The sequence below is a fragment of the Pleuronectes platessa genome, chromosome 16 (assembly GCF_947347685.1).
Source record: "Pleuronectes platessa chromosome 16, fPlePla1.1, whole genome shotgun sequence".
Taxonomy (NCBI): Eukaryota; Metazoa; Chordata; class Actinopteri; order Pleuronectiformes; family Pleuronectidae; genus Pleuronectes; species Pleuronectes platessa.
Genome location: NC_070641.1, coordinates 3,420,173 through 3,435,768, shown reverse-complemented (window position 1 = coordinate 3,435,768; position 15,596 = coordinate 3,420,173). Strand labels below are relative to the sequence as shown.

General features: G+C 42.1%; 1 protein-coding gene across 1 annotated transcript; it reads right to left on the bottom strand.

Moving 5' to 3' along the window:
- Positions 1-3,245: 3,245 nt before the first annotated feature.
- Positions 3,246-14,969, bottom strand: rogdi (rogdi atypical leucine zipper). The gene is made up of 12 exons (XM_053443954.1): positions 14,792-14,969; positions 14,457-14,690; positions 12,017-12,088; positions 11,139-11,221; positions 9,130-9,184; positions 8,958-9,038; positions 8,723-8,818; positions 8,517-8,615; positions 6,414-6,527; positions 6,279-6,328; positions 5,939-6,065; positions 3,246-4,634 (listed from the first exon to the last, which is right to left on the bottom strand). Exons 2-12 carry the CDS (start codon positions 14,529-14,531, stop codon positions 4,593-4,595), a joined length of 894 nt encoding a protein of 297 aa, XP_053299929.1. The 5' UTR covers positions 14,532-14,690; positions 14,792-14,969; the 3' UTR covers positions 3,246-4,592.
- Between the last annotated feature and the right edge of the window lie 627 nt (positions 14,970-15,596).

Genomic DNA, 15,596 nt, shown 5'->3' with positions numbered 1-15,596 from the left:
ATCCTGCGGCGCACCTCATCCTGCGACGCACATCATCCTGCGGCTCATATCGTCCTGCGGTGCACCTCATCCTGCGACGCACATCATCCTGCAGCGCACATCGTCCTGCGGCACATCATCGTGCGGCGGGCATCGTCCTGCTGCGCACTTCATCCTTTGGGGCACATCATCCTGCGGCGCACATCATCGTGGGGCGCACATCATCCTGCGGCGCACATCATCGTGGGGCGCACATCATCCTGCGGCGCACATCATCCTGCGGTGCACATCATCCTGCTGCGCACTTCATCCTGCGGTGCACAACATCCTGTGGCGCACTTCATCCTGCGGCGCACCTCATCCTGCGGTGCACCTCATCCTGCGACGCACATCATCCTGCAGCGCACATCGTCCTGCGGCACATCATCGTGCGGCGGGCATCGTCCTGCTGCGCACTTCATCCTTTGGGGCACTGCATCCTGCGGCCCACATCATCATGCGGTGCACATCATCTTGCAGCAAACATCATCTTGCTGCGCACATCATCCTGCGGCGCACATCATCGTGGGGCGCACATCATCCTGCGGCGCACATCATCGTGGGGCGCACATCATCCTGCGGCGCACATCATCACCGCACATCATCCTGCTGCGCACTTCATCCTGCTGCGCACTTCATCCTGCGGTGCACAACATCCTGCTGCGCACATCATCCTGTGGCGCACATCATCCTGCGGTGCACATCATCCTGCGGCAGATCATCCTGCAGTGCACATCATCCTGCGGTGCACATCATCCTGCGGTGCACATCATCCTGCGGCAGATCATCCTGCAGTGCACATCATCCTGCTGCGCACTTCATCCTGCGGCGCACAACATCCTGTGGCGCACATCATCCTGCGGCGCATATCATCATCATTGCACATCATCGTGCGGCACACATCATCCTGGGGCGCACATCATACTTCAGCCTGCGGCACACATCATCCTGCGCCGCACATCATCACAGCACATCATCCTGCAGCGCAAATCATCCTGCGGCGCACATCATCACGGCACATCATCGTGCAGCGCACATCATCCTGCTGCGCAAATCATCCTGGGGCGCACATCATCACAGCACATCATCCTGCAGCGCACATCATCCTGCTGCGCAAATCATCCTGGGGCACACATCATCACCGCACATCATCCTGTAACTCACATCATCCTGTAACTCACATCATCCTGCAGCGCATATCATCATCAAGGCACATCATCGTGCAGCGCAAATCATCCTGTGGCGCACATCATCCTGCAGCGCATATCATCATCAACGCACATCATCCTGCAGCGCACCTCATCCTGCTGCGCACTTCATGCTGCAGCGCACATCATCCTGCGGCACATCAAAGGAGGAGGGTTGGACCTAGAGCTAGAAGTTCCACCCCACATAACAGCCTTTTGATTAAATTTGTTATTCTAACATTTTACAATACAGGACAAAATCGATTTATGTATGTGGGTCTAGATACAGCATTAAAGTCATGAAGTTATTTTGAGAAGTGATGGCCTATTTCAATGGCAAGATAAAAAATAAAAAAAAGAATCAACAGAAGAATACGGAAGCGTATTGCATTCACTTTTTTGGGGGGGGCAGTTGTCTCGGAATTTCTGAATTAATTATCCCGGAAAAACTGAATATTTTTTTTGTGAAGAGAATGTAATACGCTTCTGTAGAAGAAAGCTTATTTTAAGTTCTAAACATATTTAGGGTGTTTTTTTCTCACTTTCTGTACGTCCTAGCGACCATTACATTATGCAAATTAGGCGATGACGTCATTTAGCATCTAGCGACTTTTAGGACAGCCAACAGCTACTTTCCTTACTGAGGAGTAGGCAACACTGCGTCCGCCCACCGGCCAGATGCAGTAGGTAAAAAGTTTGTAGGTAAAAACTTACAAACTCCGCTGGGCAGTGAGGCGGGAGACACACGCGCCACTAGGTGGGCGGGGCTACATTCGCCTGAATAGGTGTTTATTTTACATGCGCGTCGTCTTGCAGGCGGGTCGCGATAGTATATTGTTTACTTTACAGTGTGTAGTTCAGCTCCGACACACACAGACTCTGTAATTCATGTATTGTTATTGTGCCTTATAAAGACCAGTTATAAGCTAATGTTCAATAGGTCTATATTGTAAATGTTTATATTTCTTTATGAGTGATAATGTGTATTAAGATGTTTGAAGTAAAGAGACACCATAATGATTGAATGTACGTTTTATGCACTTTAAAATGCAGTTACACTCAGAGAAATGCTTGTACTTGAAATTGTGTTTGATTTGAATAAAATGCAGACTGGATGAGGACCTGAAGGCTTTCTGTCGTTATTGCTGCTGCATTGCTGCTGTATTCTACAGATATACTTTGTTGCTGTGGTATCAATCTTGGGACCCGTAACATATATCTCCAACCAATATTTTGACATAAAAAAATTAATCTAACATTAGGGTAAAATGAGCCAAAAATCGAAAACGGAAGGGTTAAGTACCTCCTTGGTGTTGTCAGAACATGCTAGCATATTGAGGCGTATGGTTAGAGTGTGTGTGTCCAAGCAACTTCGACGAAGAAATAAATAATTTTATAATATATAAGCGCCAAATGTGCTAGGGCTGGCCCTGATGATAATCCATACCGCTTATCCTTTGAGGGTTGCAGGGGGAGCTGGAGCCAATCCCAGCTGACAGTGGTGGGGTAGACCCTGGACAGGTCAACAGCGTCACACAGGGCCAACATATGGACACACACCTTCAGATTGATTAGAGATTCAGATTCAGGGATGACTTTCATCTCGTTGGTTACCAAAGTTAATAAATTATTAAACTATATGACATTATTTTCTAACTTAGTACTTATTCATATGACATCATATGATAGGAAATCATTTTATGGTGAAAACAAACTTTTTCTGTCAATTACTGTGGGGAGTGTGGGGAAATGTATTTTTCTGACGACATTTTGTTGTCTTTAAACTTTGAGTTTAAGTCAGGTCAGCTCAAAACATTGATCATCTCAGAGATAACCTCATAACTATGAGTTACTATATCCTCACACTCACACGAGTGATTTTACATTACCCTGATCACATGGTAACAAATGAATGAATGAATGCATTTGATCACTCAATGCTCAAACACAATGAAGTGGGGAAAACCGGGAGTTTAATAGAGACCTCTTTACACGTGGCTTCACAGTAGCTGGAGTAAAGAGCCAGACAGATCAGACATATTAGTGTTTAGAATATTTTATTGCACAGAAAAATCATTTAATATTTGATATGACAGACAACTTTTCAAAATAGAGAATAACACTTACTGGAATGAAGTCATTTGCTCATAATTAGATTAGTGTTTGGTTCACATGGAATCAATAAAGTGTGCAAAATGTGTGAAATAAATATGATCACAGAACAGACAAACACTTGAAATCACAGACATGACTATTAGCTTAACAGTGACTGTAAAGGACTGATTTTAATCCCATCAGAACTCACGATGGGGGATGTTTTCACAATACTTTTGTGTCTCCTCACAGAATTGTTTTATTTTGTCTTCACAATATTTTAGGATCCAATGACACACCTTGTATTGATAATTCTACTCAAATGTCCTGATTAGTGAAAGTGAAATAAAATCCAGAGTCAAGTTAATCCCTGTTAAAATAGCTCAATAGTTAAAAGGCATGAGAGAAGTATCAAACTGAACTAACTCCAGGATTTCCCTAAATGTTGACATTTTCCTTTAAGTGGACCACTCCAGTGTGTTGACCATGACCAGTACCCGGGCACAATTTGTACACATTGATATTCTATCAATGTAGTTTTCCAGAATGTTTCAAAATGCCTCATTGGCTTCTTTAGCCAGATCTGCTTTGCATTCTGGGATGTGGCAAAGCACACACACTCTAGCAGCTCAATAAGAGGAGTGAGAATTGTCACGTGGTTTGTAGACATGCATTTTGGTTCACTTGGAGTTTTCTGTGTGAAAAGAAACCGAAACAAGGGGTTTTGAAAACTCTGTGCATTTGGAAACTCATTAAATAATTCTGACCAGAGAAAACACATTATAGGTGTGAGAACCACCAGAGTAGCTGATTGAGTAAATTTGTTTGGAGCCTCTTTATGTCATCTTTATGACCATGCGTTTCACATGGGAGTGTCAAAATGTTGGGGGAAAATGAGGGAAATGATAAACATTTCAAGAAAAAACTCTTGCTGTGAGCTATAACTTCTTACTGTTCTTCTAAGTTTTCCAACCCTGATTACACACATTAGCTTTCCACACAACAGTTCACATGAAAACTTTGGGATAAATACTTAGTATTACATAGCTTAATTGTAACAATTTTTTTTACTGATAAATCAACAACAACAACATTCGTTCTTTCAGAAGTTCAAGTCAGTGCTGTAAGATGCAATGTGGGAAATGGCAAATAATGACATCTGTTAAGATTTGATTGGCTCCTTCGCCTATTCATGCAACACCTTAGAGTGAACGAGAGGGTGAACAACATATACAAAATAAAACCTTCACAGGATGTCCCTTATACTAGATTGGAGGATTGACTTGAGGAGGATTAGAAAGGTCTGTAGTTCCAGAAACTAGAGAAGACTGATATCTGCAAAGAAAGGAGGAGAAAGGAGCTTAGCGTGGCATAGTCAAGTTACGCTTTCATAATTATACACCAGCAAATTATTATCTACTGAGCAAGTGGCCCAAAAAAATTAATTAATTCCAATGTTTTCAAACAGCTGCCCTTTATTTGTAAATATGTGTGTGTAAATGAATAGAACTTCCCTTTGAATCTATCCTGTTGATCGTCGGCAGCTACAACGCGACAGCAGTGGCTATGTTATCTTATGAGGTAACAGCAGCAGTCCACAAAGTGTCCTCTAAAAGTTGAAAGTCTCACTCTCAAATCCAGTGACACTTGGGTGGCTGTGGCTCAGGGATTAGAGCATTCATCCTTTAGCCAGAACGTCAATGGCTCAATCCCAGTCAAAGTGTCCTTGGGCAAGATACTGAACCCCAAATTGCCCCTTCACACAGAGAACATTCCTGCACTAAGATGCACTCTATGAATGCCTGTGTCAATACGTGAAGGTAAAACTGTACTGTGAAGCACTTTGAGTGGTCATCAAGACTAAATACAGACCGTTCACTTGGGTCTCTACAGAAAGGAGGAGGTAGAATGGTGAGAGGGTTGGAGAATTTATTAAGAGAAACAATTATGTCTGAATCTTTTTCTGATGTGTTGATGACATTTTTGAGTTTGATGAGTATACAGTCAACGAGTTCCTTTAAATTGAAGAGCTAACGAAGCGGCAACAGGTAGATGAGGGACAATGAACTGCTGCAGGATTCAGACTGGGACATCTTATGAGCCAGACATTTGTTATGTTGCCAATGTCTTAGACCCAAAAGACCCAAAATAACAATTTGAGCCTTTGACTGATGGAAGACAACCCTTCAGACCGCTCGTGGGCTGACACAGTCTCCCCATAAGATCAATCTAGCCATTACCGCTGTGTTGCTGCTGCCAGCGGAGATGATCTACTTGACTGAATCCAAAAGTTTTTGTAAGTACCATTCATTTACACACCCACATTTATAAACATATAGTAGGCCTAGGTTTACAAATATTGGAATTCTCCTTTGAAGGATAGGTTTGGACTTGGTGGGGTTCATCTCGACCCATGCCATGTGAAATATGAATGCTGTAGTTATCTATTCATTGGTGATGGAATACTAGAAAAAATGTAGGTCATGCATAATCTCACCTGGAGCAGATAAAAGACGTTAGCAGTCAAATCAAGTGTGAATACCTTCTGATGTCATATGTGTGTTGTTTTAAAATGGACTTGTAAAAACTGGACCTATATTTGAACTGTGACAGAGTCATCCTCCAGGAGAGACATGTACCTTGTCCTTAAGCTGTTGACAGAGCTGCAGGGAAATGGTGAAGAACACCAGCGTATCGTTGAGCCAAGGCACCACACACTCCACCTTGTGAACATGGCTCACCTCGAAACGGTTGTGGTTGAGCTCACTGTTGGGGGAAGTGTTCACAGCAAGTAAAGAGAGACGAAGGGGAAGATACACCTCCACTCCACAAAAGGTGTTGAAGTCCTTAATAGATTGTAATCAATAACTACTGTTCCTTTTCACTTGCTATATATTTATTTAAGGTAATCATTGTATGCATTATTTACACATCTACTTTTGTTTAGAACAGAAAGAATAGAAAAGAAACAGGACTTACAACATTGCTCCAGGGTTGTGCAACACTGAACTTCCAGCCGGTTTAAAATTCTATTGAGATGAAAGAGTCACAAAAACATCCACACGGCACTGAGTGTAGCTTTATATAGTGATGCAGAGAGTCACGAGTTCAAACCTTGGTGGTGTTGGGGGGCAGCACATGGAGTTGGTAGACCGTCAGACACAGTTTGCTCAAGTTGATGTAAAAGTTCACCATCACATCTCCAGGCATGGGAGGAGTGAACATTTTCTGGACATGACAGAAGAAAGAAAGGAACATGGAGAAATAGTGAACAGTGCAAGGCTTCATGATAAATAAACCCAAGAAAGGTGTATTCAAGTACAACTGGACTCGACTGGTGAGGAAACACGGTCGTTTCACCTCAGTGGGGTTGTTGATGTGAAGCACCTCAGAGTTATGTTTGACCAGGACATGTCATTTGACCCACTTATAAAACAAATCTCTAGGACAGCTTTCCTCCACCTGCACAATATTATGAAAATAAGGAACATCCTGTCTCAGAAGGATGCTGAGATACTAGTCAATGCATTTGTTACTTCTAGAGTGGATTACTATAACTCTTTATTATCGGGATGTCCCAGTAAGTCTGTGAAAAGCCTCCAGTTGGTCCTAAATGCTGCATCATGAGTGCTGACAGGAACTAGAGGGAGAGATCTTATTAATCCTGTCTTAGCTTCTCGGCTAAGATCCTGCTCCTCACATATAAAGCCCTTAACAAACAAGCACCATCATATATTAAAGAGCTCAGAACGCCATATTATCCAAATAAATCACCTCACTCCCAAAACACAGGCTCCCCTGTTGTTCCAAGAATCTGTATATATTGGAGTGTAGAGCCTTCAGCTCCCAAACTGTGTTCGGGAGGCAGAAACCATCTAAATGTTTAGGTTCAGACTGAAAACATAGTTCTTGTTCTGCTAGAAATGTCTTCCAGTTAATGAGGGAGTTTTTCTCTCCACAATTCCCATGACAAATTATTATGGGAACTGTTGGGTTTCTCTTATGTTTTGTAGGGTCTCAACCTTAACATGTGAAGTGTCTTTAGTTAACGTATGTATGTGTGCTAAACTCAACTGTACGATGGAACACATGTTTACTCGTTTGAAAAAAAAAAAAAAAAAGTGTGGGTGTTTAATAGAACTGGACTTACATCATGTTGCCATGTGAGCATCAGACCACTTCACAAAGCTGTCTGAGTTATCAGCTTTCATATGTGTCCTTGATGTGTCTCGGGGGCTTTTACAACTAAATGCTGATCACTTGTGATTGGATCATCTGAGAGGGATGTTAACACCCGGACTGAACCGGGCCTTTATCTTTAGAGTCGGGATGTAGTTTGTTCAAGATTAACAGTTTGATTCTTCATGTATAAAATCTTACTTTAAATAAACAACAAAAGGAAAGAAAAATTCAGTGGAAATGTCACAGCTGGTGTTCCTCTTCATTCCAAAGCTGATAGATGGGTTGAGGTCAGGGCTCAATTTTCTGAAATTTGTCTAATCTATAATTTTTACTCATGAATTCCTGGATAATGTTTCATCTCCAAGTCGATTACAAATATCAAGATGAAACCATTTGAAGGTTTGGTATTCATGAGTCACAAACCAGAGAATGGCAAGAAAACAGAGAGATTTTCTCTTCATTGGAACTAGTGGATTCAGACGAAACCAGGAGAAACAGCCTACGATAAACCTGAGGACAGAGACCGACCCATTTGTTTTGCTTTGTACATGTACTGGTAGATACCTTGTCTTCAACAACTCATCGTCTATAAAGCTGCTTTCAGACATGCACTGAACTCTGCAGTTCCTCTGTATTTTTTCTGGAGAAGGTGCATGTGTGAACGCAAATGTCAAAGTGAGACGCTCTGCAGTTTCTGTGGCCTTTCTCTGCCTGGCCTCCAAGTATAATGTATGTAGACATACAGGAGAAGTCGATGTGTTAATCTCGCTGGATTCACCATGAGCTACAGATGCAAAAATAAAAAAAACGAATGTCTCCTAGTGAAAAAGCCATTTCATAGACATAGAAGACACAGACGAACATGTCAAGAGAGTTTTTTGTGATAAGAGCCGACAACGGTGTTGGGGTGCTGTAAGCATGATCACGTAATCTCTGCAAAGGAGTTGATACATCACTTCCTGGCCTCTGTCTGCTTCCTGTTGTGAGCGTGTGTGTGTGTGTTTGTGTGTAATGTGTGTGTCTGCAAGCCTGTACCATCAGACCACTGGTGGCCAGCTCAGGGAGCGTCATGGAGGCGGGGGTGGTGAGGCGGTTTCGTGCTCGCGTCAGCTGCAGCATCACTGCATCCATGAGCTACAGAACAACCAGATACATGAAGTTAGTACAAGAGGTGACCCCTGTAAGGCTGGGATATCATCCATGTTTGGAACAGGGCTATGTGGCCCAGAGTGGGGGCTGACCTTATTGACCTCAGCCCCCGTCTGGAAGTGGTAGCTCTCATCACGGCTGTTCAGCAGCTGCAGAGCCTGATTCACATGGTTCCTGGCATCCTGGATCTGATTGAGGAGTGGAGGCAAGAGGGAGATGAAGTGGTGAGAGGGATGAGTGAGGCAGGGTTTCCGATTTACTATGATCTCAAAATTCCTACAGCTACAGCTGTGGTTCTCCATGTCTGTGGTACCATTATACACTGACCTGCTGCAGCTTCCACTGTTTGTCCTCTCTGAACTGAAAGTGTAGCACCTGGCTACTTTTGGCAACCTTCAGATTTATGTCCTGTCAAGAAAAGCAAAACATTTAGCTACATCAAAGTTTTATGTCCTTTTAAAAAGGAAGAAAGCTTTGATTGAGAATAAGTCAAACTCACAGCCTGACTCAGAGCCTCTCCCTGCAAAGTTAGCACCCCCTTCACCTGATCCATGCTGCAAAACAACATCACAGTTTGATTACCCACAGATAAACTATGGGAAAGGCCACTTATAGCAAGGAAAATGTTTACCGAGTGTAAGATGTATATCTGATCAGAAAGATTATAACATGAAGTAAATGACCAACTAATTCCAACCAGCTATGACTTGAGCGTCTAGAAGTCACAGAGATTAAGTATCAATATTATCAATAAATGAAAAGCATCACAGTGCATGCTGTACACACTCCAATCAGGCATTGCTAACTTTTTAACCTGTCTGAGAGTTTGTTTGTTTATTGGAGTGGGTGGGTGGCTTGTATGCTAAGGTGCAGAGAAAACAGTTTATGCCAAATTCTGTGTGCCTGCTGAGGATGGTACTTAAATACTTTATGGATGGTGTATGATGAACCTTTAATGGGCCACCTACGCAGGAGGAGTTTCTCCCAGTGCTGCCGATGGAAGAGCGAGCGACAACGAAGCAATAATACAGGGAAAAGAGAGATCATTTATGTTGTGTAACAAAAAATGTTGTCACTATGAAACTGTGCCGGGACAAATTCGATTATGGTGGTCCACCACAGTCTATGTAATTAAATGCTGTGACCTGTTGGTGTTACATAATAAACATAATAAAAACTTCCAACGAGTGCAGTTTCCATCTACATATTTCTACATACTCCCCCCCCCCCCCCCCCCCAGATTCATATAGGGTCACAGTGACCTTTGACCACTGAAACATTATCAGCGTACCTGAAAATCTTGGTCCAAGGGACAACTGATCCAAGATGGAAAAAAGTCCCTCAAGCACTCTTGAGATATCACATTTAAGAGGTCAAAAACATGTTTTTTGGAGTCACCCTTACCTTGACCACTGAAATCGAATCAGTTAATCAGTTAGTCCAAGCGAATTGTACAAGATGTAATGAAAATCCTAACTGACAATCCTGATATGTCATATCACAGGGATACAAGGTCCCTGTGACCTTTGACCTGCAGGCACCTAAATCTATTCAGTTCATCTTTGAGTGTAAGTGAATGTTTGTGCCACATGTAATGAAATTCCCTTTGGTTATTACTGATATATTCAGTTCAAAACAACGTAAGGTCACGTGACCCCGACCATATGACCTTGACCACCAGAATCTATTCAGTTCATCTTTGAGTGCAAGTGAATGTTTCTTCAAAATTTGAAGACATTCCCTCAAGCTGATTTTAAGATGTCACATTTAAGAAAAACAGAGATATACTTGTGAGGCCATCTTGACCTTGACTTTTGTCTACATAAATCAAGTGAGTTAATCCTTCAGTCCAAGAGAATGTTGTGAAAGAATTCCATCTAAGCCAAACACACAGAGACCAAGCGACAGGGCTGGTTAGAGAGACATCAACATTACTGTTGTTTACATGGTGTTCTTGTGACCATCAGGATAGTTCTGCTTCATCCACCCATCAGAGTTGTAAACAACCTCTTTAACATAAGAGGGAGGTGGGACCCTTGTATTATCTGCGTAACCCTACACAACTTGTATAGTAAGCATATAGAGCCCCCCAGCACTGGGTGCATGTAATGGCCAGTACAGCACTGTATGATCACACTGTCTAGCTGACATTGTACAGAGAGTGTGCAAATGCCCTGAGGCTACATGAATATTTGTGTTTGAGACATTAACTGTCTGTTTACACTTAAAATAGCCTCAGCTCTCCACGAAACGTTAGGGCTGCCCGGCTCACTGTGTCACATGCCCCTCCCATACCAACAAACAAACTGTACATGACTTCTCTGGAAACCTGATGAAGGAAATCTGATAACAACAGAGAATTGTAATCCCTGCAGCCACTTTGCTCAAGACAAGACACTGCTATGTGACAGAAATAGGGCCTCACTTTGCTTCAGTCGACCCAACCATTGTAACTGTACAGTAACTGTTGCACCTTGAAATGAAATGCTTAGAGATATGACGTATTACGTTGAGCTGCCGAGGATGAAGTTTTCCTGCTTGAGCTGACTCTCCAGACCTGGTGTCGGTGTTGAGAAACGTCTTGATGCCTCCTGTTGACAACAGCAGAGCAAAATGTCACTTCAACAAAATGAACACTTTGGAGCCTTTGAGTTGACATAGTAGATTATTCACTGCTTTCAGGTAATCTTGAGACTTTTTGCTGAATTATTCTGATCCATTGTGCTACGTCTGGGCTACAATCCAATTACAATTTGCTTTGCAATTTACTACACAAGCTACTGAAAACACATTACAGCGAAACTGGGTGATAATGCAATATAATCATTCACGGACTTTGGCTGGTACCGAATGGTGATGATATGATCATAATCTTTTTGATAATTTTTCTAACTTGATTTTGACAAATCAATGATTCTCAGTACAGTGTAAATAAATTGAGCTTTGTCAAAATGCACAGCAGTGGGGAAGTAATATAACCATAAAGGACCGAGCAGGAGCTCATATATAATGACTTGTAGCTCTTATGCATGTAAAGCTCAATTAAAGTCGAAGATTACGTTTCCTATGATGCATGTTAATAGCACCTCTTTGTTAAACCATCCCTGTCTGAAAAAAAAATCTAACATTTGAAACTCGCTGCCACCATTTTGTAATGCAGGCTTTCTGTATTTGGTTGTCTTTGTGTATTTGCAGCATTTGAAATCTCAGGTCTTCCTTCATTTTCTTTAAAAACTTCCTTAAGAACCATGAAGGACATTCTACAACAGGCCAGGACAAGGAAACAGATAGTCATGTATAGTGGTGCAAAGGCCCTTAAAGTATGTGACAATGAGTTCAGTTTACGTAACTTCAATCATTTGTAAACATGAAGTCTTAACTTTTACCTTGAGGACATCCTGGAGCTGCTTCAGGACAGCGTGGACTTCCTCTTTAAGCAGCCAGTTGAATTCCTCCTCCTACATGACAGATCAAATGAAGATGTGACTGATCCATGATTACTTAAAGCAAACAGGGATATATTGTGTACATTAAGCAACATGGACAGGTCTGAGGAGCTTTTCCTGTGGAGCTAGATTCTGTGCCGGAGGTATTAGAGGAGAATGCTGCTAAAGTCATAAACCCTGTAACACAGTTTAACATTGTTTTCCATTTACATGCCTGTAAAGTGTAGGAGCAGCTTTCTTACATAGCTTGTAAGTTGAACCCTGCACTTTCACTCATGTGCTGCACCATCATTACTACATTGTATACCTCCTTTTACTCAGAACTGTATGAGTGGATTGCATGTGCTCTGGCAAGGAGCTTATGTTTTCATCTGCTTCCGTTTGTTTGTTATTTAGCAGGATGACGTAGAAACTACTGGGCAGATAACAACAAAACAGGGGGAAGGGTGTGGTGGAGCAATTTTGTAACTTTATTTAGCATGATGAGAAATGGTGTTTTTCAACATTTTTGCCGATTTCTCAGAGAACAACTCACAATAACGGTAATTTCATGCGGATCCAAATACAAATCTGAATGTGCTGAATTTCAAAGTGGTTTCATATATTCCAGCTGCTATGTTAACAAATAGGGTTAGAAACCTGTAACTAAGGGACTGTTGGCAGAGGTATGTGCGCTACTTAGTGTTATTCTAGTTCGAAAACATGGCAGCCCTATGTGGTAGACATTATTATATAGGAACCCCTCTCAGTGCAATTTATGTACATACTTGCTATATAGCAGCAATACAATCCTCATCAAATGTAATTGTTTTGTGATAAAAACAGCTAAAGTAAACAACGTTGTGGTAAAAAAGACCTATGTTGAAATTAAATTCATATTCTAAAACCACAATACAGGACAATGGAACTGCAATACCACAACCTCGGTTTTTGAGCTTATGTGCAGAACACTTTTTTCATTAATATACGATTTTCATTATTTCTATTTTTTATTTGAGTAGCTGACAGCACCAGACAGAGACAAGATAACTAAGATAAGCATTGCATTGATAACTTGTTCTGCATATGATAATAAAGCTGTAGAACTTTGAAAAAGACAAAACTGTAATTCTAAATATAAAATTAGTTTGTCGTGTATTTCCTTTTATCTATTTAATTGTCTTCCAACTACATTGTCATGCCTGCAGTGTATCAGTTAGTGAAGGCTTGGAATCTGTTAAGGTTCCAGCAGAGTGAACATAGTGCTTGCTTTAGTGTAGCTGAAGTTACATTACTGCTGTTTACATAGTTACATATGCAAACAACAGAACTGCTTGCTGAGGCAAAATGTTGAGTAGATTGTCAGTTATGCTAATTTTCAAAGTTACTTTGATTGGTTTATTCTCTCTCTCTCTCTCTCTCTCTCTCTCTCTCTCACCCTAACCCTAACCCTAACCAACATCTAACCACTGAAGAGTTTAACTGGACCTCAGGATTGAGTGTTTTTCCTCATTAGAACTGAGCTTTGGTCCGCATGAGGTCACCTGGTCCTGACAGCCAGTGTCACATGCTTGTATTTTTTATCTTAGTGAGGACACTCATTGACTTGACACATTCTCTCTGCACTATATGGTAAATGGTCTGTATTTAAATAGCACTCTTCTGGTTGTGATGACAACTCAAAGTAACCTAACCTTAACCTTTCAAACGAAATGTGGAACCCAAAACCTAAACCTAACCTTGACCTAAACCTGATTCCATCCGTAACTGTCAAACCAAGTCTTAGCCCTTAAACACACCTTCAATGGCGAGTCAGATATCAAATATCCTCACTCTGTAAGGGCTGACAGTCAGCACTCACGCACGTACACACACACACACAGAGAGGGAGAGACACAAACACATCTCTGTATAGCTGTGAGGACACTCATTGGCATAATGTGTTCCCTAGCCCCTAACCATCACAACTAGATGCCTAATCTTAACCCTGACCTTAACTGAACTCTAACCCTAAAACCAAGTCTTATCGCCCAAACAGCCCAGTGCATTTGTGAGGACCAGCCTCACATTGATGGTATTGAACCAGAATTGGCCCTCATAACTATACATAGACATGTGTGCGCGCACAAACACACACAGGCCCACAACAACAACATCACGACTGACTGGCTGACAGCTCGAGCGGTCTGCAGCACCTGCAGGGTAGCGCGAGGGTGGAACTGTTCCTGTCTGCACGAGAGGCTACATAAAACAAACATAACTCCATCATTTAGAAAATAACTGGCAATGACATTTATCACAGAGGGTTCAAACTGAACCTGTGTGGTCCAGCTACAAACACACACGCGCACACGCACACACACACTCACACGGACTCACACGGACACACACAGTGTCTCACCAGTACGGCTCTCTCCACCTGACTGGCCGCGGACATCTTGGGCAGCTCGGACAGAGACCTCTGCGGGTTCAGCATGGTGAGCAGCGGACTGATAACAACACCTTTTTCTTTTCCTCCTCTTCTTCTTCTCGTCTTCTTCTTCTTCTGTCCTCTGCTGGGGATGAAGGAGCCTCACTAGCTTAGAGGATCTGATGCCTTCAGGTGTTGTCGGACCTTTGAGCGCCTAAGTGAGCGCTGAATAAAATAGAAAACAAAAAGACATTTTGATCCCCAGCACCTGACGTAATAGACTAGAGGCACAACGATAAATATCTATGTATATACAGTAAACTTACATAAATGTTTAGTCCTTAATTTCAGATTGGATTGTACTGAAGGTGAAGATTGACGTCTTATTTCTCACACATGGTTTAAAATGTTTGTCTTTTGCAAGGAAACATCCATAAATGAAGCGTGTTGATTTACTTATTCATTCTGACCGAACCAACACGACGGAAATGTATTGTGTTCTTTACGAGAGGCTCATGAACGCTGCATTAGGCTGGTCACACGTTCACTATTAAAGTAGACCCGCCCACTAGTTCTTATCAGACGTTTTATTTTGGAATAACTTCCGCTCACGGACAATGTTAAGATGCCCTCCCCTGTTGAAACTGACATTTAACAGTAGGGTTATATATATATATATACATCGTCTCACTTTTCCTGCCGCTATTCCTGTGTGAAGCTTGATAGAACCGGATGTCTTCACTGTGCCCTGAGGATTAAACAAAGATGGTAAACTACGACCTTCCTGACACATTCATATAACCACACCCATACCTCACAGCTGATAGGATGCTCTTCTCAGCAAATGTTTGCTTAATTCTCCAGACAGGCCTCAGGGGATTGTAGATCTGAACTTCATCTGTCCACAGCCCCTGAGGCTTACAGAGAGGTTGCTCTGCAGACTTCACATGTTTAGTTGTAATGTTGCAGGGAAGGTTTGGTCCTGGTCACTCCTCTGTGTATGCGGGGGCTTGGAGTTGCTGAGCAGACTTGCAGTTTTATTCAGACAGAGCACATGTCCATCTTGAAGTTCTTTGACATCTTTTATAGATCTGACATTATCAGGATTATTTTCTCATACCATAATTTATG

Excerpts from the sequence above, each read along its gene's own strand:
- rogdi (XM_053443954.1), bottom strand. The coding sequence starts at position 14,531 with ATGCTGAACCCGCAGAGGTCTCTGTCCGAGCTGCCCAAGATGTCCGCG. Across the intron at positions 8,819-8,957 it reads AACAGTGGAAGCTGCAGCAG|ATCCAGGATGCCAGGAACCA; the intron begins GTCAGTGTATAA and ends CTCCTCAATCAG. Across the intron at positions 6,528-8,516 it reads TGGCCACCAGTGGTCTGATG|AAAATGTTCACTCCTCCCAT; the intron begins GTACAGGCTTGC and ends TGTCATGTCCAG.